The sequence below is a fragment of the Macrobrachium nipponense genome, chromosome 31 (assembly GCF_015104395.2).
Source record: "Macrobrachium nipponense isolate FS-2020 chromosome 31, ASM1510439v2, whole genome shotgun sequence".
NCBI classification, from domain to species: Eukaryota; Metazoa; Arthropoda; class Malacostraca; order Decapoda; family Palaemonidae; genus Macrobrachium; species Macrobrachium nipponense.
In genome coordinates, this window is record NC_061093.1 from 32,401,012 (window position 1) to 32,427,014 (window position 26,003).

The 26,003-nt window shown below is 42.9% G+C and overlaps 1 protein-coding gene across 1 annotated transcript in view; it reads left to right on the top strand.

The window, feature by feature from the left end:
- Window positions 1-356: 356 nt before the first annotated feature.
- The window catches only part of LOC135206746 (glutaryl-CoA dehydrogenase, mitochondrial-like), a 40,734-nt gene continuing 15,087 nt past the window's right edge, over window positions 357-26,003 (top strand). Inside the window, exons 1-3 of the mRNA XM_064238228.1 lie at window positions 357-649; window positions 4,145-4,177; window positions 6,155-6,289. Coding sequence (XP_064094298.1) covers window positions 547-649; window positions 4,145-4,177; window positions 6,155-6,289 — 271 coding nt within the window. The 5' untranslated portion in view covers window positions 357-546. The remainder of the gene's footprint in view (window positions 650-4,144; window positions 4,178-6,154; window positions 6,290-26,003) is intronic.

Below are 26,003 nucleotides of genomic sequence, written 5' to 3' on the forward strand. Positions count from 1 at the left end.
ATATATATATATATATATATATATATATATATATATTTCTTTTATTAGCATGGAAAATTATTTTCATTGAAACATATCTTTGATTTAAACAATTAAACAACATTTTTCTCCATACTTTCTAAATCAGAAAGGCTTATTTACTTTTGAAACTTTGTTCAGAATTAAAAAAAAATGTAGTTTATAATGATTTAAATGAAAAGCATTGATTTTGTAAAAATTATGAAGAAAATAACCTTACAATAAAGAAAAAAAATTAGCCGTTTTTTTAGCCATTTTCTGTTAAGTCTAGCCGGAATTTAGCCGATTTTAGAGCTTGAGTTAGCCGATTTCGGCGAAAGGCATCTGGCAACACTGCTTTTATTTTTTACTTGAGTTACATACGACTTCTCTCGTTGTATAACACTCTTACGACTACCGTCTCAGGCCTTTGGGAAGTGGTGACGTTCGTACATTTCACTCCGAGCCACTTCGTTAAACAGTGACGGCAGTGTCTGAAGATCAAATTTAAGCAAGAAGGGACATCTAGATCGAAAATACATCTCGGAAATGGCACTCACCACTTCGCTTATTCGCTCTGTGTGCCTGAGAGCCGTGCCACAGATCCTCGCAAGATCCCAGAGTTCTGCTGCCCAACCCGCACATGTCGAAAGTATCCTTTTCGCGATGTCAGTGAAATGTCTGATAATCCCTATTGAGGGGACCAATTAATGTAACCTTGTAATTCTTGTGTAATGTACCTAATACCCACCCCTGCAGCTATCACTTAACGTAGGCTGGATCTAGTAGGGTATCCAGGGTCTTTTATTTTTGAGGGGGGTCCCCGGGTTTGGGAGGCCCCGGCAAGGGACTTTTGGGTGGCATCACTAAGTATCCTGAAATGTTCTATGCTATGTTTTTCTTATATACGCTAATAAACCCTAATAGGCCTAATTAACAGGTACTGTAGGCCATGCCCGTGGTGTATGCACAGTGATTTTATTTTCATTTTAGGTATTTTATTTTTTTGTGGTTGGGGATGCTTTATTTTTTTGTGGTTGGGGATGCTCCGGTAAGGAGGTTTTGGTAGAAGCCCTGTAACTAGGGAGAATGGGAATAGTCAATTGTTTGTTAACTGCCTTTTATCTTAGCCTAACTTAGTTTGGGTGTAGGTTATGTAATTGATCTAGGAGTTACTTATACCTAGGTATCTAGGACTAGTTGTACATGAAAAATTAAAAGAAAAAAAGGAAAAGACTTTGAAATATGGTTAGGGTAAAAAACCGCATGGTACAGGGGTGGACCATGTACGATCAATGTGTACAACCCCAAGAAAAGTACATTATAACACGTCCTGACACCGGAGTAGAGGTCTTTAGCTCCGTTTCTCACCAACAAGAAGTGGCGACTGATGCCCATCTCCAATGTCAGGACGCGTTATGATGTACTTTTTTTGGGGTTGTTCACGCTGATCGTACATGGTCCACCCCTGTACCATGCGGTTTTTTACCCTACAAGGCTTAGGTATGCCAAATTTGGGGAATCCATACCAAGTAAGGATAGTATCTGTGAGTAGGCCTACCTAGCTAGTACCTACTATAGAGATAACATAGCCTAATGTACCTGAAGATATTGGGGTACACCAGTTCCGTTCACAGAGTTGGCTTAGAAATTTTACCATTGGTACCTAAATAATTACAGGAATGCAACCTTACATAACATTTGTAACCCAACCTAGGGTGCTGGATACCACCTCCCTGGGATATAGTATTTGCCCGTCTCCCCCTAACTTGACCCTGGGCAGCCCTCAGCTTTGGTTAAAAATGTCTAACCAAGGGCACGAGCCTCTTATATACCCAGCAAGGGTCCCATTTTTGCCTTAACCTTAGTAATTTGGGGGAAGATTTTTTGTGCTTTTGAAACTAAATATGTGAATGTTTAATAAATGCAATAAGCTAATTTTCCCAAGTTGTACTTTTTGCAGTAGTGGCAAGTCACTAGAAATTTTACAAGTTACAGGAAAAGGTGATAAATGTTTAAATAATTGGGAGTTCATAATATTCCAAAACTGCCTTGACAAACTGTTCAATAATTTAGTTGTAGCCAAGATAAAACTGAAAAACAGATAAATATTAAATCTGAATACTAGAAAATTTACACTGATTGCAGCAGCTGTTTGCTAAGTGTTGTAAGGAGAAACAGTTAGGTAAAGCAGTGTGCTGAGGATAGTTTGTCAGTGTAGCACATTTTATGCGACAAATGTAATGAACTCATTTCATGTCTGTTACCAGTCAACATTAAAAAGTTTGCAAAATTAACTTGACTGATGACACACACTATCCAAGAGGCTGAGATGCAAGTCAGCTCTGGTAAACTACTCTGAAGAACAGAATTCCAAACAAGGAAGAAGTAAAGTTAAAACACTTAAAATAGCTGCTTCACGAAACATTAAAAAAAAAAAAACATTAATGAGAGATATCAACTTTTTCAAGAAACATGGGAAGTGTTATTACCATTTAAATATGAATCAGGATGCATGGGAAAAGTGTTTTGCGATTGAATATTAACACTGCTCAGTTGATTGAAATTTTGGTTACTTATCTACCAATAAAAGTACTTAAGCATCATTTCGTTCCATTGTTTGGGAAATGTTAGACTCTTGCAATGCATGCTCTATACATGAGCACTTGTGTGATTTTTGTTTTTGTAATACATACTGTTTTTTCGACTAGTGAAAACTTTAATTGTTTACGTAAGCACCTGACAGTCGTAAACTACATAATGCTAATTTTCACAATGGTATTTAGTGTAAGCAATGTTTGCTTAGTGTGAAATGTGTCGGTGAAAGAATTAGAAATTATTTCGTGATTTGATTTGAAAAAATCAAAAGATTAACAACTTTTTATCACAGCAAAGAGGCCATCCCTTCATACGAACATTTGCCAATTTGCTAATAGTTTTGGGCTTTTTCGGAACCTCAACATTCAACCTGGTCATGAGGATTGGATTAAGAAGACGAGCTTGGACTGGTCCCATTTGATCCACATTTAGAAAATCTAAGCACATTTAAGAAATTTACCAAGGCTCACCTTCAAATAATCTGAAAATCATACTCAAAGGTGGATAAGAGCCACCATCAACCAATGACATATGTTCTGTCTCTTGAGCAGTAACTTGAATGGAATAATATTCTGAATAATATCCTCAAGTAGTTAATAATCAGTCATCATAAGGTCATTTCCCATTGTTGTAATAAAGTTGTTTTTGTCTTGGAACACCACCTGTCTTATCCAGAGCATGTTTAAAGGGATTTTGTAAGTGGTCAGGACCTATAGTTGGTGCCTTGTGAACAGTACCAAATACTTCTAAACTGCACCTTTGGTTGGGTGTTATTTATATCTTGTGTGATCATTAGGATATTCAGGTGTATGTGATTCAAAACAAATTTTACAGGATGATGGGGGTTTTAATCACTTTACGCATAATGTGCATATGAAAAACAATATTGTTGAAAATTAACACAAACCAATTTACAGTTGTTATAGTATATGAAACTGACTTCTGTGAAAATTATCCATTGATGCAGAGGAAAGGTTGTTTTTATATAAAATAATCAGTGACATCTGTATCTTTTGTGTTTTTGCTCATAAGATAGTATAGTATATTGGATATAGTCTTTTGACTTTATATATGTTCATTTTCTCAAATGTATCCATAACCACTGTTGTTAGGCCTGGTTGTTTTACCTCTAGTACATGGAATATGTAGTACAGAAATTGAAAAGATTTGAAAACTGATTCTATAAAAAGTTTAAGAATATGTAGAAGCTTGTCTTTTATCTTTCCATGACTTTTCCCCTGCTGATTCTGTGCTTTGACAACAAACCTGCTGTGTAGTGAGCTTTTTGACCCGTATAATGGTGAAGTAAAGAACAGGAAATGTTCCATGTTAATGGAATACTAGGGAACTAATTTTATGCCACATTTGCTCATAGGCAATTCAGATTTATTAGATTAGGCATAGATTCTCTATTCCAGGAAATGCTTGGTACTTATCCAATACTGTAGTGTCTATTTTGGTCAATGCTGAAATGTTGAGATTATTTTATGTGTTGCTTAATGAGATTTTTTAAAATATTGCTGTATATTCCTTAACTTTGGCACTACAGATGTTGATGTTGCGAAGGCAAAAGCTGCCAAAGGTAAGATTTTTCCATATGTCCAGATGTTCTATGTTTTATATGTGTGATTTGATTAAGGATTTGAAATATGTTCTATTTTGATTACTAGATATAATTACGCATCAATAAATTTTTGGGATCTGAGGCTTGTAAGTCTTTCAGCTTTTTGTACCTGAAGATCTGTTTTATCAGGCATTTGTTTTGCACATTTTCTCATCAGTTTTCAGCTTGTGTAGATATATTTAAACTTATGCAGTAGCCTTGAGAATGGGTGGGTACTTCACATCATTCTCTGCCATTGTTTGCATGTATTTCAGTGATATATACCATTATTCCCACTAAAATTCTAGTGTAGTAGGGCAGGTCAGGGACTTTGAGGTTTTGCTTTAGCTCCATTTATTTTAGTATAGTGAACGTGTCCCAATATTTTTGGCAAGTTCTGTCATTGCTTCATATCAGATACTATATTGTTTAACCTATGTATCTCGTATAAGGATTGGTGATGCACTAAGAGGACCCAGCATTGTAACATATGTAATGACAGTGGATATAGTATATAAGAAATTGAATTAGATCCCTTATGAAAAATGCAAGTAGCACTCCATCACTTACCTAGTCAAACTTAGTCACATATTTGAAGTGGTCTGCTTGTTTTGTTTATTGTTACCTTCAAATGTTTTCATACTGCGTTGCCTTTTCCCCACTGCTTTATTCTTGAGGCTTGTATGAGACACTGGTACAACTTCACTAATGACACAATCCAAATCATTCAGACTTACCTTCACTTGCCATGTGCCTTATTCATTAGTTTTGTCCTTACCTAACTATGAGCACTCAATAGTATTTTAAGAAATGATACTCTGTATTTCTTCTAGCCATAACTGGAGACAGTACGGGTACTTTTGTGACTCATCGCCATAAAGTTCCTTCTAGCTAGATGAGGTTTTGCTTTTTATTCTATTCTTCCAATGCACCATGAAGTCTTTTGCCCCCTATTCTCCTCGGCTTACCAAGTCTTTAAACGATGTATCCTTGCTTCCATTCTGGATGGGCCTTATTGACTTCCCAATTTCAGTAAGTGGATAGCCTTTAAGAACCCTCCTTGCAATCTCTTCTCTTCTGGTAATATTTCCCATGTCTATTATTAGCACCCAGTTTTCATGCACCCTATGGAAGCTGGCCAATATTGGAAATTAGCAGGGAGATATTCTATTACAGTATATTTGATGTAGAAGATAGTTAGGTTCAGACACTTTAAAGTTAGGAGAAGAGCGCAGACCTCAACTGACATGCACTAACCTACCAAGACCATCCTGCTGGGTCATCCTTGTGGGGATACTGGGATAAGCGATATGGAAAAGTACTCCACAATTTGACAAAGCAAGGGCACAATCCCTTGAGAGAATACAACTACGTAGTTTAGTATTTTAATTTTTCTCATTAATTACATGTTATTAATGAGGCCCTTCCAGAACCCTAGGCATTTTCTCCAAAAACTATCCTCTGATCTTTCAGTTCAAACTAGAGTCACAAGCACTACTGCTTCCATTTCACATTTTCTTCCCAAGCTTTAAATTCCGGATCATTATCCTTGCTCCTTTTCTGTGTGGTAAGGTATGAGCACTCTTGAAGGATGTTAGTGAGTAGGAGAGAGACTGCATCTTGACAGGACTCCTTGACTACATTTGCAAGAGGCATCTTGTGTCTTTACTTTTGACTGCCATCGCCTAAGTAGTTTTTACCGTGTGAAGGGTTTCTTATCACAGTCTTTCCATTACATATAAGCCAATCTAGTTATATTTGTTGGATATATGTAATCAAATTGTCAAAGCTATTTATAAATATTAGTATGCACTCTGCTAAATGTTATTTTGCAGTGTGCAAGATTGGATTACTTGGTACTGATGTTTTTTATATATGTAACTGGAATTGCTTTGACTTGTGCATAATTTAATGTTGAGATAGTGATTAATATTGATGACACCTATCTTCTTTCAGTTAAGTTTGACTGGAGAGATCCACTTAACCTTGAGAGTCAGCTGACGGAAGATGAAATTATGATTAGAGATGCCTTCCATCAATATTGTCAAGAAAAATTGATGACCCGTATCAAGGATGCCAACAGACACGAGAGTAAGTGGAAACTGGATGTTTGTGACTTCCGTGTTATATTCATATAGAAAAATATTGATCTGATTTTGGTTAACTGATGTGTGAAGAGCACAAACTGGTAAATCATCAATGAAGTTTATGTAAATACACTGTATTTTGTTCATGAAACTTACCTGTCAGATATATATATAGCTGTATTTTCCGAAGTCCGACAGAAATTAAAAAACTTACGACACACGTAGTGGGAGTCAGGTGGTTAGTACCCATTCCTGCCGCTGGGAGGCAGGTATCAGGAACCATTCCCATTTTCTATTCATAATATTTCTGTCGCCGGTGTTGTAAACACAGTTTTCAGCACCTCCGTCTTGAATTTAGGAAACTTGGCTACTATAAGTACCCCTTTTTGATTTTTTGGTATCTTGACTTTTGGATCGGTGGCTAGGCACACGTTAATTGTGGATTTGATTGATTTTGGCTTGATTTCTCTTTAAATAAGATGTCTGGTTCTAGTTCGGCTAGCGCCAGGTTTTGTACCAAGAGTGATTGTCGAGGTAGGCTACTGAAAGCATCAGTAGACCCTCATACTTTGTGTAAGAGTTGCAGAGAGCATGATTGTATGTATGAAAGTCGCTGCAAGGAATGTGAGTGTCTTTCTGATTCTAGATGGAGAGCGTATGAGTCCTATCTGTGTAAGCTTGAACGGGATAGGTTAAGGAGGTCTTCCTCCAGGAGCGTTTCAGGTAAACGTCAGGAAGTTCATGTTTCTCCTACTAACCCTCCTTTAATCACTACTCCTAACCCTGTAGTGTTGCCTTCGGGCCCTGAAATAGTGTCTGTGGAGGGTAATACCCTTACACTCTTAGAGTCTATTCGTAATTTAGAATCTAAAGTGCTCGCCTTAGAAGGCAAAAGTGAAGGTGCAAAGTGCAGTGACAGTGCTCCTTCGTTTGTGGAGGGTGCGTCAGATCGGCCCCATTTCGCCTCTAGGCCTAGACCGCTGCCGGACTCCCAGGTTTCAGGGAGAGGGCATGTCGAAAAAGCCGCAGGAGGGGTGGACGGGGAACGCCCACCGATCTGACGTGCCTTCGGCAGTATCTGTTTGACGCTACCCAGACTGCCAAGGAGCGTGCGCGTGCACGTCTTCCTGAAAGAGTGTTTCTCTTCTTCAGAGGCTTCCTCCCCGCAACCAAGGTGGAGCTCTCATTCTGTTTTCACGCCCCGCTGAAAAGGAGCGTTGGTGACCGTGACGCTTCACGTCCAGTTTTTTTGCTCTCAAGCGGCGATCTTCGCCTGAGAGTGTGTTCGCAGCCTTCCCGCCACAGAAGAAAAAACGTAAGGAGTCATCAGATGATGACTTTGTTGAGCGCCCAGTCGCTCCCGAGGCGCGTGCAACGGCAGTTTCTGGAGAAGGAAGAAGCGTCCCCTCGCCCCTCGTTCTTCTCACAGGATCAGCCCGTCACCTGACAAGGAATCCTCTCCTACTGAGAAGATCCTGCGCTCTTTGCAGCAAAAACAACCTTGCTGATGCTCTTTTCTAAGAGAGGGACGCAAACCACGTCCCAGGAGCCAAGGATGAGTCTTCTTCCTGTGAAGAGATCTAGAAGGTCTCCCTCTCCCTCTCCTCGATCGTCTCTCGCCACTTCTTTCGCCTGCTAGATTCGTGCGACTCCCCAGCGGCTCTCTAGAGGACGTGAAGAGGAATTTACTCGCTCTGCGCATGAAGCGTATTACCCGCTTGTAAAACTTGCGGTGCAGGAGAGCTCGATACTTGCATGAACGCTTCGGTGGGCAAGTTCAGGATCTTGACGCTCGGGTCGGAAGCCAAGCGAACGCCAGTGGCATCTAAGAGTGCACCAGCGGAAGCAGAGCGCGCGCGAGATGTTAAGCGCGCTTTAGTGAACGTCATTCGCACGCCAGTTGGACGCCAAGCGTGCGCCAGCGGACGCCAGCAGCGCGCGAGTGGACGCCAATCCACGCTAGTAGCAGCCAGGCGTGCGCCAGTGGACGCCAGGTGTGCGCCGGCGGACACCAGGTGTGCGCCAGCGGAACGCTCGGGTGGACGAGGATGTGGATTTTCGTCGTCTCCCACCTGTTTTTTTGATGAGACTTGCAAGTTACTTTTCGGGTCTTAGAGAGACGACCGGAGTTTCTATTAAGGAGTCAGCTTTGCCTTCCACTTCACAGCAACGCTCCTCTTGGAAACTTAGACCAGACAGTCTTAGTTCAGCCTTTACTTTCCTCCAACTTCACCTGTGTTGGAAGCAGAGGTAGCGACGCTTCGGTTGAATTGTGGATGATGAGAAACCTTTGGCGGCAGTCTCTTCTGACTACCAGGTATTGACCCCGCCTTCTTCAATCGGAGTTTGGCAGATACGTTTCATCCAGGAAGCTCCTCGCTCTCCTCCTCCTTCACAACCTTCTTTCTTCCAAAAAAAAAAAGATCAACAGGTTCTCGGCATGTTTGTCAGAATGAAGAAGTCCCTTTCACTAAGAGGGCTCTTCGTAAGGTCCATGACTGGATGGAGAAAAGGAAAAAAAGTCTCAGGGAAAGACTTCTTTTTGCCCTGCCACCTTCGAGACTTAGTGGGAAGGCTGGCATTTGGTATGAGACGGGAGAAGACGTAGGTATTAGACTTCCCTCGTCAGCTCAAGGAGACTTCGCAAGCATTGTGGATGCGTCGAGTAGGTCTCACCTGTCCTCTTCGAAAGTTTCCTGGTCTACTACGGAAATGGACCACCACCTTAAAGACCTCTTTCGGACGTTAGAGGTCTTTAACTTTCTAGATTGGTGTTTGGAGTTCTGGATGCCAAGTCTAAAGAGTTCCGACTCGATTAGTCTGGGGGAGCTGCTCAGCATAATGTCGTGTATGGACAAGGCCGTCAGAGATGGTTCGGAGGAGCTTACAGCTCACTTTTGCACAGGGCTCTTTAAGAAGAGATCCCTGTTTTGCAATTTTACAGCTAAATCTGTCTCTCCGTCACAAAAGGCAGATTTGCTCTTCGCTCCTTTTTCGGATCATCTCTTCCCCCAGGCTATGGTAAAAGACATTGCTACCAGCCTACAGGAGAAGGCCACGCAAGATCTCCTCGCACAATCTTCAAGGAGACCTGCGGTTCCTTCGTCCTCGGGAGTTTCGATTCTCAAGAAATCTAAGCCCTTTCGAGGTAGTTCTTCCTCGAGACCAGCCCCTCGAGGAAGAGGCACTTCCAGAGGCAGAGCCACTGCGCTTGCCAAGAACAAGAAGTGAAACAGAAGTCCTTCAGTCACTGGTTGGAGCCAGGCTTCAGCTTTTTGCGCAAGCCTGGGAAGAGAGAGGTGCGGACAAATGGTCCTTGGACATCTTAAAGAAGGGTTACCGGATCCCGTTCCTGAAACCACCCCCGCTGTCTACGACACCCAGGGACATGTCACCTCTTTATCGGGGAGAAAAGCAACAAGTGCTTTACGATCTGTTAGATCAGATGATCGTGAAACACGCCGTAGAACAGGTCTCCGACCTGAATTCCCCCGGTTTTATTTTACAACAGACTGTTCCTGGTGCCAAAGCAGTCGGGGGAATGGCGACCGGTACTCGATGTCAGCAACCTGAACCTCTTTGTCATCAAGCAGAGGTTCAAGATGGAGACACCTCAGTCAGTGATGGGAGCCTTAAGACCGGGGAATTGGATGGCTTCACTAGATCTCATGGACGCGTATTTCCACGTCCCCATCCACCCCCAGTCCAGGAAATACCTGCGGTTTGTCCTGAAAGGAAAAGTGTTTCAATTCAGGGCTCTCTGCTTCGGACTCAGCACTGCTTCCGATGGTATTCACCCTACTGATGAAGAACATTGCGAGGTGGCTTCATCTTTCAAAGTCAGGATCTCTCTCTACCTGGACGACTGGCTCGTACGAGCCTCCTCGAAAGACCGGTTGTTTTCTGGAGGACCATTCACACGACCTTGTTCGTTAACGGGAACAAGTCCACCTTGCATGGCTTCTGGTGAACCCTCCCGAAAAGTCAACATCTGACCCCTTCTCAGTCTTTAGTCTATCTGGGGATTCAGATGGACTCAGTGGCTTTTCGGGCTTTTCCGTCCCAGGGGCGACAACTAGATTGCCTAAGCAAAGTGTCAACCTTTCTGGGGAAGGAATCATGCTCGGTGAGGGAATGGATGAGTCTGCTGGGGACCATTTCCTCACTGGAGAAGTTTGTTTCCCTAGGGAGGTTGCACCTCAGACCTCTTCAATTCTTCCTGTTGGACAATTGGAAGCACCAAAACAATTTGGATTCGATTCTGGTGTTATCAGAAGAGGTAAAGGAACATCTAAGATGGTGGACCGACCCTTTGAAGCTCGCAGAGGGTCTTTCCCTCAAGCTTCAGAACCCCGACCTAGTGTTGTTTTCTGACGCGTCTTCCGCGGGTGGGGTGGGGGAGCACACTGGGGGGGGGAGGAAGTGTCAGGCACCTGGAGAGGGGAACAGGTGTCCTGGCACATAAACCTCAAGGAGCTGGCAGCAGTTCATCTGGCGCTCCAGTTCTTTCAGAACGAGTCTCCGGCAATGTGGTGCAGATCAACTCGGGACAACACCACAGCCCTGGCATACCTCAAGAAACAGGGAGGAACCCACTCTCAATCCCTGTTCTTCTTCCTTGCAAAAGAGATCCTGTTATGGGCGAAGGCACACGACACGTTTTATATCCTGACGAGATTCATATCAGGAGTAGAAAACGTCCGTGCAGATCTGCTCAGGTCGACAAGGTCAACTTCTGCCGACGGAGTGGACCCTTCATCAGGAAGTATGCAGAGGTTGTGGAAGTTATGGGGATGTCCTCTCGTAGACATCTTCGCAACTTCCAGGACAACGAGACTCCCTCTGTTACTGCTCACCAGTTCTAGACCCAGGAGGCAGTTAGCAGTTAGACCGCCCTTCTTTTATTTGGGACTGGACTGGGACTAGACGGATATGCCTTTCCCCCGTTCAAGATCCTAGGGAAGTAATAAGGAAATTCGCGGCATCAGAGGGAACGAGGATGACTCTCATCGCCCCTTCTGGCCAGCGACCGACTGGTTCACTAGAGGTCATGTCTTTTCTAGTAGACTTTCCGAGGACTCTGCCTCCAAGGATAGATCTACTCAAACAGCCCCACTTACGAGAAGGTATCACAAAAAACCTCCCCCCGCTCTGAGTCTGACTGCGTTCAGACTATCCAGAAGTTGGCCAGAGCGAGGGGTTTTTCAAGACCTGTGGCGAAAGCGATCGCAACGGCAAGGAGACCTTCTTCTATTGCCGTATACCAATCCAAGTGGGCTGTTTTTCGGAGCTGGTGCAGGAAGAAAGGCATTTCCTCCACCATCTACCTCTATGAGCCAGGATCGCAGACTTCCTTCTCTACTTGAGGAATGAAGTTCGCTTAGCGGCGCCTACGATAAAGGCTACAGAAGTGTGCTTTCTGTAGTCTTTAGGCATAGAGGGCTGGACTTAGCCAATAACAGAGACCTTCATGATCTTCTGAAGTCTTTCGAGACTTCGAAGGTACCTCAACCAAGAGTTCCTTCTTGGAACTTAGAATTGTTCTAAAGTTTTTGATGTCCAGTAATTTTGAACCGCTCAACTTAGCTTCGCTTAGAAACCTTACAAGGAAGACACTTTTTCTAACTGCTCTGGCGACGGCGAAGAGAGTTAGTGAGATCCAGGCAATAAGCAAGCATGTTGGGTTTAAGAACTCTGATGCTGTTTGTTCTTTAAGCCCTATGTTCTTAGCAAAGAACGAAAACCCTTCCAACCTTGGCCCAAGACATTTGAAATCAAGGGTTTGACAGAGATCGTGGGTAGTGAGCCAGAGAGAGTCCTGTGCCCTGTCAGGGCTCTCAAATTCTATTTAGACAGAACGAAGGACTGTAGAGGACCTTCGGGCAACTTGTGGTGCTCTGTTAAGAAGCCTGATCTTCCCATGTCAAAGAACGCGCTTTCTTTCTTCTTGAGAGACACCATTAAGGAAGCTCATTCCACATGTAGTGATAGTGACATGAAGCTTTTAAAAGTGAATGCCCACGAGGGTGAGGGCTATTTCGACCTCGATAGCCTTTTCACAGAAATATGGCACTCAGTGACATTTTGAGTGCCACATATTGGCGGAGCAACTCTGTGTTTCGCTTCACACTACTGGGGGAGTGAAAGCGACATACGAACATTGCTCGTCGCTTGGACCATACGTCGCTGCAGACACTGTTTTGGGGGCAGGAGGTAGCACTCATCCTTTCCTTTAGTGGTTAGGTGAGCTTTTAATTGTGTGTGTTTTTTGGTTGTGGGGTTGACCGCCCGAGGCGGATCTCCTTTCTTTAGTCTAGTTTAGTGGAATACCTTTGGTAGACTAGGCCAGGTGGTTTTTTACTTCGTTGCCCTCATTGTATGGTCAATGGTCTAGTCACATCGTGGTCACGCCCCCGTTGACAGATCATCTTGAGTGCACCAGCTTATATTATAGGTCTCTACCTCGCTGGCAACTCTAGTAGCACAAGCAAGACTTACGTGGCAGTAACCACGAAGCCAGCTATGCTAACAGGTAAGGAACCAAGATATCAATTATCTGCATGTATATGTTTCCTAAAATTCTATTCTGTCTCTTCCCACCACCAAAGGTGGGATTCAGCTATATATATATCTGACAGGTAAGTTTCATGAACAAAATGATATTGTAATGATTCAATAAAGTTTTGTTCATACTTACGCTGGGCAGATATATAATTTAACGTACCCACCCACCTCCCCTCAGAGACAGTGGAAATAAAAATTATGAATAGAAAATGGGAATGGTTCCTGATACCCGCCTCCCAGCGGCGGGAGGAATGGTACTAACCACCTGACTCCCACTACGAGTGTCGTAAGTTTTTTAATTTCTGTCGGACTTCGGAAAATACAGCTATATATATATCTGCCAGGTAAGTATGAACAAACTTTATTGTATCATTACAATATCATTTTTATGAAAAAGGTAAATTGCTATCTTGAAGTTACCTTTTTTGCTGAAGAGTGTATGATTCCACAATAATTTATTAATAAGAATTTTAGTGTACGTACTGTACTTTGTATAAAATGTATTGTATTCATGTACAGTATCACTAAAAGCCAAGTGAGTATGTAATTAAAGGTAACATTGGGAAACTGTATTTTAGTAGTGCTGTACTTTATTATTATTATTGTTATTATTATTATTATTATTATTATTATTATTATTATTACTATTATTATTATTAAAAGTAATTGCTTCTTTAGCAGCATTACACTTGAAGAGGTTCTTCTCTATTTTACGAATAGCGTCTTTTTCCGTGCTACTTAAACAGGCTAGTAGAGCACCTAGAGAGGTCATGATCAAATACACCAGCCAATAGGAGATCAGCGTGGGGCAGACCCCCTGCTGTCAATCTCAAATATAAGGAGGACGGACACCACACCACAGACGAAAGCTCGCTTTAGGGAAGAGAGAGAGAGAGAATCGTTAATGACTTTGATGACTATGGTATCATAGTTTATCTGTAAAATTCAAATATATACACCTATTTTGACACAGTATTTGATCATGACCTCTCTATGCGCTCTACTAGCCTGTTTAAGGGGGCCGGCCGGAACCCCTATATATGGAGGTATAGGGCAAAAAATGCAAAGTCATGAAAAAATTCATGGAGCTTCATATGGCAATTGAGAATACGTAAACGAAATAATTCGTCAAAATTCCTCTTACTTTTGTAGTTACAGGGTAATTAGTTAACGTAACTCAATAAGCCTAAAACATTGATCCGTACAAGAAAATGCAATATTTCCTCTATTATCATAAATTTTGATAATTATTGTCAAAGAAATTGGGAGAAATGGCATCTGTAGACCGAGTAGTCTACACGTTCCATTTCACCTCTGACATACGCCTGCTTTTACGTATGTTTATGTATGTTTCGGCAAGAATTTCATCATGCCAATGAGGAAAAGACAAGGAAAACATCTCGCTAACATACAGACGAAGAAAAATCGCTCAAGTATTATTACAGAATATCATAATATATGCGTAGTTAGTGAAGAGAGAGGGGAGGGTTGCTTGACAGCACACGTCACACTGTGCCCAAGGCTACGACGATCTATGAGCAAAGAGATCTTCATTAATGATAAATAACAAAGTTTTGGTTTTTTAAAACCCAAAATGGAATATGAAATTCATAATAATCATGATTTATTAAATTGTCTTTGTAAAAAAAGAGTACGCCTTCGAGTTTCACCTCTTGACATTCTCTTGCATTTACGCTTGTTCATCTTTGTTTCGGGCAAGAATTTCATCATGCCAAAGAGGAAAATACAAGGAAAACATCTCGCTAACATACAGAAGAAGAAAATTCGCTGTAATAAGCCGAGTTGGTGAAGGGGAGAGAGAGAATTGCGTAGGAAGGAGTGCCCCATCTTGCCTCAAGCAGTGCCCCAGGCTGCGATATATGATCAAAGGGATCACCATTTATGATTAAATTATGATAAATAAAATAGTTTTGGTTTATTAATACACAAAAAAAAAATATACATTCATAATAATCATTATTTATTAGCATTGTCTTTATAGAAATACGAAGGAAAACTTTGAACGCCCGTATCTCAAAACTATACTTATTGACCTTCAAAATCTATCTTCTCACTTAGTTTTAAAGCTATAACATTGGAATTTGGTATATAACTCAGAAAGACTTTATAGAAAAATCAAATAGAGCCCTTTTTTCCAATTTTTGTTTCGTATTTTTTTTATAAATTTTTTTCTCCTGATTTATAGGGTTTATTTTTTTACCGTATTGAAAAATTCATATCTTGCAAAAAAATGACTTTTAGAAAAAAAACTCTCCATTCGATTGGAGGTCTACATCAGGTCTATATATGGTAGTAATCCCAGGTCATAATATTAAATATCAAGGAGGAGATAGAATTTAAATAATGGTTATTTTCGGGATAAATCGCCCTGGCGTCACAAAACCGAAGGTCAGAGGCGAAAATCATATGCAGTTTGGAGATGTCCCAAGTCACCTTATTAAGTGGTATGAATATCAAAGTCCTGTCCTTAAAAAGGGGCATTAGCCGGCCAGCCCCCTTAAGTAACACGGAAAAAGCTGTTGTTAGTAAAATAGAGAAGAATCTGTACTAGTGTAACACTGCTGAAGTAGCAATTACTTTTAATAAAGTATGGTTGAGAGAGGGTCTGCTTCCTAAATATTATTATTATTATTGGGAAGGAGGCCTTCTCTGAGGGCAGTAGCATTGAATATTATAGCTGTTTCAACGACATTTAATTTACGAATACAGAATCTTCTCAATTCTTCATATCTTTTTCTCATCAGTATGGAGCTAGTATATCAGGTTTCCTAAGGACATATAAAGATTTCAGTTGTCTTAGGTTCATTTCCTCTGACATGTCAACATTGCACAGGTAGTCATCTAAGCGAGTATACAAGAAAGTTGATTAAGATACTTGGTTTACAGGTATTTAGTATAGCAGGCAGGGCATGTACAATTGGTGGGTAGGTCGGTAAGGAGGGATTTTAATTGGTCGTTGGTTAGTGATGAAATCTGTCCCTGAGGTGTTGAGATCTCCTAGGTTTGTCTGGGGTTGGGTGTTGGTTGGTGTACCTGCCACCTGGGTGGTAGGTATTATAAGCCATCCAGGTGACATGTCATCCTCTCTCTCTCTCTCTCTCTCTCTCTCTCTCTCTCTCCTCTCTCTCTCATCTCTCCTCTCTCTCTCTCTCTCTCTCTCTCTCTCTCTCTTTTGACGGTGTATGGAGTCGGTTGGTTTCTAGGGAGAAATTCTGTTTCTTTTACTGTGTTGATAATTGGCTTTTTTCTAAGATATGCAGTGCCTCAAGATAACGGAGACGTCTTCAGTCTGGTGCTTGGTCAATAATTTCTACGTTTGTTAAAAGCTCAGCTCTTTCTGGTCTTGTTGTGTTTTTCCCTGTAATGATTGTAAATGGCCCCTTCATGAAGGTGGCAGGAGAGATGCTTAAAGAGTCTGGTAGTGGTCAGTCCTGTCGGCTATTAGTCAGGGAGATTGGATGGTAACCATCGACATGAAGGATGCATACTTTCACATTCCAATTTGCCCAAAGTCCAGAAAGTACCTGAGATTTATTTTCTAGGACCAGGTCTTTCAATTTTGGGCACTGCTTCGACTTGAGCACAGCCCCTCCAAGTCCTCACATGAGTTCTCGCACCTCTATTACAATGGCTTCATCTGATGGGCATTAAGGTATGCTGTACCTAGATGACTGGCTTCTTTGGTCTTCATCCAAGAAGTGTAAGTAGGACTTAATGAAAACTCTTCAATTGGCACAAGATTTAGGTGTAGTGATAAATCAAGAGAAGTCACCGTTAGCCTCAGCTCAATGCTTAGCCTATTTTGGGATGAAAATAGATGCTAAGAGTTTTTCAGGTTTTTCCATTAAACAAGAGAATTCAGACTTGCATCCAGAAAGTTCAGCATTTCATTGATCGCTAGTTTTGCTCAGCCGATGACCGGACAAGTCTCTTGGGAACCCTCTCCTCCATAGAGATGTTTGTTCCATTGGGTAGACTACATGTGAGGCTGTTACAGTGCTTCCTAAAACCCAATTGGGACAAAAATACTTACCCAGATTCGTTTGTCTTCCCAATCACTCCGGGGATAAAACAAGACTTTCTATGGTGGTTAGAAGAAGAAAGGTGTCTAGTGGGCAAGTCACTCCCACAGCTGAACCTGAGCCAAGCATTGTTTTCCTACACACCAGATCTGGGTTTGGAAGCAATTCTGGGAGAGGATCTTCACATAAATGTCAAGGAGCTGAAGGCAATTCATCAAGCCTTTCAACACTTCGCTTCAGTGACATGCAACTCAGTGGTTGTGGTTCACTCAGACAACACGTCTGTACTGGCCTACATTCGCAATCAGGGAGGGACTCCCTTTTTTTTGCTATGCAAAGCAGCCAGAGATCTCCTTTCGAGCAACCAGACCCAAATTCTCACTCGATTTATTCAGGACAAGTTTAACGTAGCGGATGAGTTGAGCCATCACTAACAGGTTCTACCCACGGAATGTTCACTGAATCCACAGGTGTGCACCGACCTGTAGAAACAGTGAAGGAGACAGTTGGTAGACCTGTTTGCAGCATCAAGGAATCATTGACTGCCCCTGTACTGCTCTCCTGTCCGGACCCTCAAGCCTGGGCAACAGGCATGATGCTCCAGGATTGGTCAATTTGGAAGTTTATGCCTTTCCCCCTTTCAGTCTAATCAGGGAAGTCTTAAACAAATTTCACTCTCATCACAATACGTTGATGATCCTGATCATTCCCTTTTAATCTCAGAAGGAATGGTTCCTGAACTTCTGTTGGGATTTCCATGGCTCCTTCCACAATGGAAACATCTGCCCAGACAACCCCACTTCAATAGGTTCCATCACGGTTATCCACTCATGCTCTGACAGGGTTCACAGCTGTCAGGAGACTTGTCAGCATGAAAAGTTATTCAAGAGATGTTGCGAGAACTATTGATCAGTGTAGATGCAACTCTTCTACCAGGGTCTACCAAGCGAAGTGGCCACTGTTTTGCAGTTGGTGCAGAAGACGTGGCATCTCATTTTCTGAAACATCTGAAGCCCAACTTAGATTTTTTTTTTTCTTTTTTTCCCTTTACAATTAAGGCCTACAGTGCAATGCTGAATTCTGTATTTAGACAGAGGATTAGACTGTAGCACTACAAAACAAGTTTCTCTAGCCTGTATTGTCTGGAACTTGGACATGATTACGATGGCTTTCGGCCCCACCATTCGAGCCTTTAATCTCTGCTTATCTCAGGGGACTTAACGAGGAAGACTTTTTCTTTTCGTGTTGGCTACAGCAAAAGGAGTCTGTGAGATTCAAGCCCTTGAAAAACAAGTGGGGTTTGCTCAGGGAGATGCAGTGTGTTCCTTTATCCTTGGGTTCTTAGCTAAGTACAAAAACCCATCCAACCCTTGGCCTTGGTCCTTCACCATCAAGACCCTAGCAGGAATCCTTGGAGCATTGGAAAAAGGTTGAGTCTTATGTCCAGTGAGAGCTTCTGAGACATATACATGGACAGAACAAAAAAAAACAAGAGGAGGCTATTGTAACTTATGGTGTTCAGTTAAGAATACAAAGAGACTTCATCAAAGAATTCCTTCTCTTTCTTCTTGAGACACCATTGTAGAAGTTCATTCGAAGATTCTGGAAGAAACCTTGCCTTTGCTGAAGGTAAAGGCACACGACTTTTGAGCTGTAGCCACATCTTGGCCTTTCAACAAAATCTTTCTCGATGCAGTCATTCAGTCGACTCACTGGAAATATCGATTGGCACTTACAAACACTTATCTGCACGATGTCAAATAATGGTTGGGGACCATAGTACATTGGGTCTGTTTTCCACAGGTGGCATGGCACTAGAGAATGTAGGATTGAAGTGATTCTTCTTTTTTCTCTAACTCCTTACCTTGTATAAGGTCGTTGAGTTTATGGGAAGTCTGGTGGTACTTGGTACCTGAAGTACCCACCAGTCATTTCTGTTTAATCAGTTGGGTATTGGTTTTTAGCTTAGTGTTCAGGTAACAGTTTTTGGTTAGTTATGGTAATGTCAAGCCCAGGGGAAGGACAATGGTCTTTACTGGCAATAATCAGATTACTCAGATTACTCGACCGCACAGCTCCCACTGAAGTAGGGACAACTCCTAACACTACAGTCATGTCCCTACAGGTCAAGATAAGCAACGGCCCTGGGTTGGAAGAATAACTGACAGGGTCACGAGTTAATGAGGGGTATGTGGGTGGCCCCACATGTCTCGTGACCAAGCACAGATGCCAATAGTCCCTTGCGTACACAATTATTTTAAACTTCACCAGTTTCCAGCTGGCGCTGAGTATTTATCCTAATGTTAAGACCTCAGGTTTGTAAGTTATGAAAAATACAAATTGGTTACAAATTTGTAATTTTTCTGCTCCATTGTACCTATCCTCACCCGGATGTAAGCAGGGCACTTATCTGCTCATAAAAACAACAGAGTGCTACTGCAAATTTTAGTTTAATGTATGACACTTACCTGGCAGGTATATATATAGCTATATTCTCTGTTCCACCTGGCAGAAATTTTCAAAACTCGCGGCAAACGCTAGTAACCTATTAGTAGTTCAGGCAACCACCACCCCGTTACCGTGGCGCTAGCGCTAGGAACCGTTCCCAATTGGGCCAGATTTTCTCTGCCAGCCGAACCGGCAACATTGTTGGTGGTTCCCTGCTAGGATTTTCATTCTCGTTGCTGACTTTTCATGGATTTTTGGTATTGTACTCGGAAACGTTAGCTTGGCATTTGCTTTGGATTGTTCTTTAAAGATGTCGGATACTGGAAGTATGTTTAGAGTTTGTGTAAAAGAGGGGTGTAAGGTAAGGTTGCCGAAAGCTTCGGTCGACCCTCATACTATTTGTAAGAAATGTAGAGAGAATGTGTGTACTTGGGAGAATAGGTGTTTTGAATGTGAGAATTTATCAGAGAAAGAGTGGAAGATATTTATGAAATATGTTGAAAGGCTTGAGAAAGATCGTGTAAGGAGATCTGTTTCTCGTAGTGAGAAGTCGAATTCTTCTAGCAAAAGGAGTGAATGTGTTTCCTCTCCAGCTCCTTCTAACGTAGAATTGGTAGTTCCTTCTCCCCAGGTATCTCCTGCGCCCGCTGCTGTATCGGAGGAGGCGAACGATACACAGATTGTTAAGGTGTTCGCTGCCCTTGCGTCCATGGGCGACCAGATACAGCGACTTACGGATAAAGTTAGTGCTTTTGATGTCAGTGAAAGTGTAGTGGAGGGGGCGTCTGATCGTCTCTCTCGTGCTCCTAGACCTAGACCTCTGTCAAGCTCCCAGACCCAAGGGAGAAGGCATGTCGACAGTCGAAGGGAGGCGAGAGAGGTTTTATCGCGGTCAGGCGTCCCTTCGAACAGTCCTGTTGCAAGTTCCCAGGCTGTTGCAGTTCGCCGCAGAAAAGGCGTAACTGGGAAGTGTGCGTCCTCGGATGGTTCGACATCTGAGCGGGAACGTCGGTATGCAGTTGTCTCGCCCCCTCAAGAGGACTTTCAGGACATCGACCGCTCTCGAGAGAGACATGCTCAAGATCGTGAGGCTTGGAGTAGTCCGGAGGTTTTGTCCTCCTCGGAAGACGGGGACGCAGTTCCGATCAAGAGGAAGAGGATCTTTCGTTCTAAAGAGGACTCGGTATGGCCTTCTCGTTCTTGGATTTCGATGAGAGCCTCTCCTCCATCTTCTTGCTTGTCTTCCCCTCGTCTCTCTCCGTCGGGTAGAGTACAAGATCGCTCTCCGTTACGTCGCAGTCCTTCTCGTAATCCTCCTCCTTCGTCCTCTGCCATTCAGGAAGATAGTACGAAGGGTTTCTTAAGGGAAATGCAGTCTAAGCTGGCAGTTCTCGTTAAGTCTTGGGATGCTCCTTTGCAGGCATCTTCGAGGCGGAATAGTTTCGGAAGAAGCAGGACGCAAACGTCAGGACTTGGGATCAATTGTAGACGCAAGACGCAGGCGGCAGGAAGCAGATGTGTCTACGATGGACGCAGGACGCAGGCGGCAGGACATCGATAGGCGGCAGGACGCCGATTCTTCGTTAGCCGCAGGACACAGGCGGCAGGACGTTATTCCGTCAGCGAAGCGTCAACACGACAGTGATCTGCAAGACATTTCTTCAGCAGAAGAGGATTTGGACTTTGTTGAGGAGAAGAATACGGAACCGTCTTCGGATTACAAGATTTTGACTTCACGTCTGCTTTCGATTTTTGAAGGGGAATTCAAACCAACGGCTCCTTTATCTCCCTTATCGCAGTTTTCCAAGACTAAGACTCCAAAGAAGTCTTCTTTCCTTAAGATGACTCTGTCGATTTCGGCGAAGAAGGCCCTTCAACTTGTGAATGACTGGATGAAGGATAAGAAAGAAGCGGGAAAATACTCTTTCGCTTTTCCACCAGCTAAGTTAGCATCGAAGTCAGGAGTATGGTACGCTACTGGAGAAAGTCTAGGCCTGGGAGTACCTGCCTCCTCCCAGGGGGACTTCTCCAGTATAGTGGACAGCTCACTGAGACAGGCGTTGCAGTCTGCTAAGGTCTGGTGGACTTCGTCCGAGTTTGACCATCTTTTTAAAGGGATTTTTAGGACTTTCGAAGTCTTCAATTTCCTAGATTGGTCTTTGGGAGCACTGGCGAACTCCCTAGAAGAAGAAGATTCGCAGGATATGGAAGCGGCTAAGAGCATTATGTCCTGCATGGACAAGTCTCTGAGAGATGGAACGAATGAACTGGCTTCTTTGTTCACAGCAGGAGTACTGAAGAAGAGGTCGCTGTTGTGTTCTTTCGCTTCAAAAGGGGTTTCAAACTCTCAGAAATCGGAGTTGCTGTTCTCTCCCCTTTCGAAACAGCTGTTTCCTTCAGAGGTGATTAGGGATATAGCTCTCTCCCTTTCTCAGAAGGCCACTCAAGATCTTCTCTCGTCTTCAGTTAAGAAGTTCTTACCATCCAAGTTGGTTAAGAAAACTCCAAAGGAACCTAGGCCTTCGCAACAGCCCTTTCGAGGCAGAACGTTCGCTCGACCCGCCTTTAGGGGTAAGAGAGTACCCGCTAAAAGAGGAGCCAAGACCACCTCTAAACAATGAGATCTCAGTCCTCCAGACGACAGTGGGAGCCAGACTTCAAGGTTTTTGGGAAGTTTGGCAGAACATGAAGGCAGATCCCTGGGCTGTCAACGTAGCTCGGGAAGGGTACAAGATTCCTTTCTTGAAGAGACCTCCTCTCGCAACATCTCCGAGAGCCCTCGGGGCAAATTACAACGATTTAGTGAAGAAAGCGGCTCTGTGGGAGCAAGTAGCTTCCATGCTAGAGAAAGGAGCCATAGAACCTGTTCTGGATCACGAATCTCCGGGATTTTACAACCGGTTGTTCCTGGTTGCAAAGTCCTCGGGAGGTTGGAGGCCAGTTCTGGACGTAAGTCAACTGAATCTTTTCGTAGAAAAGACAAAGTTCACCATGGAGACGAACGATTCAGTGCTGGCAGCGGTACGTCCAGGGGACTGGATGGTGACCCTGGACTTACAAGACGCATACTTTCATATTCCGATTCATCCAGGAAGCAGGAAGTATTTAAGGTTTGTGATTCAGGACAGGGTCTTTCAGTTCAAGGCCCTGTGCTTCGGCCTTTGCACAGCCCCCAAGTGTTCACGAGGATGATGTCCAATGTGGCGAGATGGTTGCACTTAAGAGGGATCAGAGTGTCTTTTTACCTGGACGACTGGTTGATAAGATCCCAATCAAGAAGTCAATGTCTGGAGGACTTGAATCAAAACATTGAACTTAGCAAAAGACCTAGGTCTTGTGGTAAACATGGGAAAGTCTCAATTGAATCCCCAACAACAGATAGTTTATTTGGGGATTCAGATATCGTCAGTGACTTTTGCGGGCTTTTCCGTCCCCCGAAAGGCAAGCCCTATGCATTCGGAAGGTGCAGGACTTTCTAGAGAAAGACCGATGCTCAGCAAGAGAGTGGATGAGTCTACTGGGCACACACTCTTCGCTAGAGAGGTTCATTTCTTTAGGAAGACTGCACATGAGACCTCTACAGTTTTTCCTGAAGGATTCATGGCCAAGAAAATTGCAACCGGATTCCTTCCAGTTTCTAATTCCTGCTGAAGTGAAGGAGGAATTAAAGTGGTGGCTAACTCCAGGCAGGTTAGCAAGAGGGATGTCGCTTCAGCAGAAGAGCCCAGACCTCATCTTGTATTCTGACGCGTCGGACGCGGGTTGGGGAGCGACATTAGGCCCTCAAGAGGTGTCGGGACTTTGGAGCAAGGAAGAAACAAGTTGGCACATAAACAGGAAGGAACTGATGGCAATTTTCTTGGCCTTGAAGCACTTCAGAGAGTTGATTCGAGACAAAACAGTGCAGATCAACTCGGACAACACCACGGCTCTGGCATACATCCGCAAACAAGGAGGGACTCATTCTTTTCCCCTTTACAAGCTGGCAAAGGAAGTTCTGCTTTGGCGCGAAGAGAAAGCGTTTCGTGCTCTCAACCAAGGTTTTATACAGGGGGAGAAAAATGTGAGTGCGGACCTGTTGAGCAGAAGAGAACAACTTCTCCCGACGGAGTGGACTTTGCACATGGAGGTTTGCCAGAGCCTGTGGAAGTTGTGGGGCCGTCCAATAGTAGATCTGTTTGCGACAGCCAGAACAAAAAGATTACCAACCTGTTGCTCTCCGGTTCCAGATCAGGAAGCAGTGGCGGTCGACGCATTCCTGATGGATTGGACAAACTTAGATGTTTACGCTTTTCCTCCATTCAAAGTACTGGGGAAAGTTATGAAGAAGTTCAGGGAGAGCCAAGGAACGAGGATGACCTTAATAGCTCCGTTTTGGCCGGCCCAAAGTTGGTTCACAGAGGTACTGGAATGGACAATAGATACGCCAAGGACTCTTCCTCTGAGAGTAGATTTACTCAGACAACCCCACTTCGACAGGTTTCACAAAAATACCCTCGCTCTGGGTCTGACTGCGTTCAGACTATCGAAAGTCTTGTCAGAGCGAGGGGATATTCTAGAGAGGTGGCCAGTGCAGTGGCTAGAGCCAGAAGAACCTCCACAATTACAGTATATCAGTCGAAGTGGGAGAATTTCCGGAAGTGGTGTAAGAACAGGAAAGTGTCTTCATCCAGTACCTCTGTGACCCAAATCGCAGACTTCCTTCTATACTTGAGGAAGGACTTGGGTTTGTCAGTTTCGACAATCAAAGGCTATAAAAGTATGCTAACCTCAGTGTTTAAACACAGAGATCTAGATATCTCTAATAACTTAGACCTTAGGGATCTGATTAGGTCATTTGGTACCAAGAAACAACCCCAATGCAGGCCACCTGCTTGGAACCTCGATGTTGTCTTGAAGTATTTAACCTCTAGCAAATTCGAGCCTTTAGAGAAATCCTCTCTGAGAGATGTTGCTAAGAAAACTATCTTTTTAGTTGCTGTGGCAACAGCTAAAAGAGCTAGTGAGCTTCAGGCCTTATCGAAGAAGGTGGGATGGAGACATGGCAACGCAGTGTGTTCATTCCAGGAAGGTTTCTTGGCCAAGAATGAGAATCCGGCTAATCCTTGGCCAAGATCCTTTGAAGTATTGGGTCTTTCTGAGTTAGTGGGTCATGAGCAAGAAAGAGTTCTCTGCCCAGTGAGAGCATTGCGTTTTTATATGGAAAGAACAAGAGAGATCAGAGGGAATTCTGATGCTCTTTGGTGTTCAGTTAAAGACCCCAGTAGACCCATGACGAAGAACGCTCTAGCCTTCTTCATGAGAGAGTTGATTAGAGAAGCTCATATGTTGTGTCAAGAGCAGAGCTTTGGTATTTTGAAAGTGAAGGCTCATGAAGTCAGGGCAGTTGCGACTTCATTAGCTTTTAAAAAGAATTTAGCCCTCAAAGAAATTATTGAATCCACATATTGGAGAACTAATTCAATATTTGCATCTCATTATCTTAGGGATATTCAGACAACCTTTGATAATTGTCAGACGCTAGGTCCATATGTGTGTCCTCTGGTACAGTATTGGGCAAAGGAGTTACTACCCCATAACCTTCTTTTAAGCTAGTTGATTTTATTAGGTGATGGTGTTCGTGTTTTTTGGTCGTCTGAGAAAAGTGTTCTGTACTTTTATCAGTCTTGTTAGTATTATCTTGGTGTGGTGTGTGTGTAGTTCAGGTAAATGATCTATTACTAGCTTGAATGCCTTGGCATAAGAGGGCTGTACGGTTCTGTCAACACATTGGTCACGTCCAGTTGTCAGTTCCAGTTTTAGCTTCTTCAACATACAGGACACTTCCTTGTTGAGAGCTCCTAAGGTTTAAGCAGGCTTAGAGGCACGACCTATGAAGTCAGCTACCTTAGCAGGTAAGGAACCTAGAGTTTTAATAATATTTTAATAATATTTTTATACTCTAATAATGTTGCTGTCTTTGACCCACCTCCAAATGTGTCAATCAGCTATATATATACCTGCCAGGTAAGTGTCATACATTAAAATGAAGTTTTTATGTTAAAACAAAGTTTAATGTATACTTACCTGGCAGGTATATATAATTTAATGCCCACCCTCCTCCCCTCAGGAGACAGGGTTCAGAGAAAATCTGGCCCAATTGGGAACGGTTCCTAGCGCTAGCGCCACGGTAACGGGGTGGTGGTTGCCTGAACTACTAATAGGTTACTAGCGTTTGCCGCGAGTTTTGAAAATTTCTGCCAGGTGGAACAGAGAATATAGCTATATATATACCTGCCAGGTAAGTATACATTAAACTTTGTTTTAACATAAAAACTTCATATTTAAAGCTGCCATTAAAAGTAGAAACTATAGCTATGTAATTCTTGGCATCTATAAAATTGATTTTATTATAAAAGTGTCATATTTCAGCTTTTAAAGAATCGGTACATGACAAAACATTTAATTTAAGGGTGCATTTACACTGCAGTTGAACATGACATAATCACTTGACGGATATTGATTACACACACTCACCAGCTGGTTAAATACATGTCAGTCAAGTATTGGTAGTCTTAACAGGTTCTTTATACAATCCTGTAGTATTTGCCAAAGTTTTGTTCTCCACTTAAAGGTTGTTGACATTTTTTCAACCGTTTTATGTATTTGGTAAGTTTCCAAGTG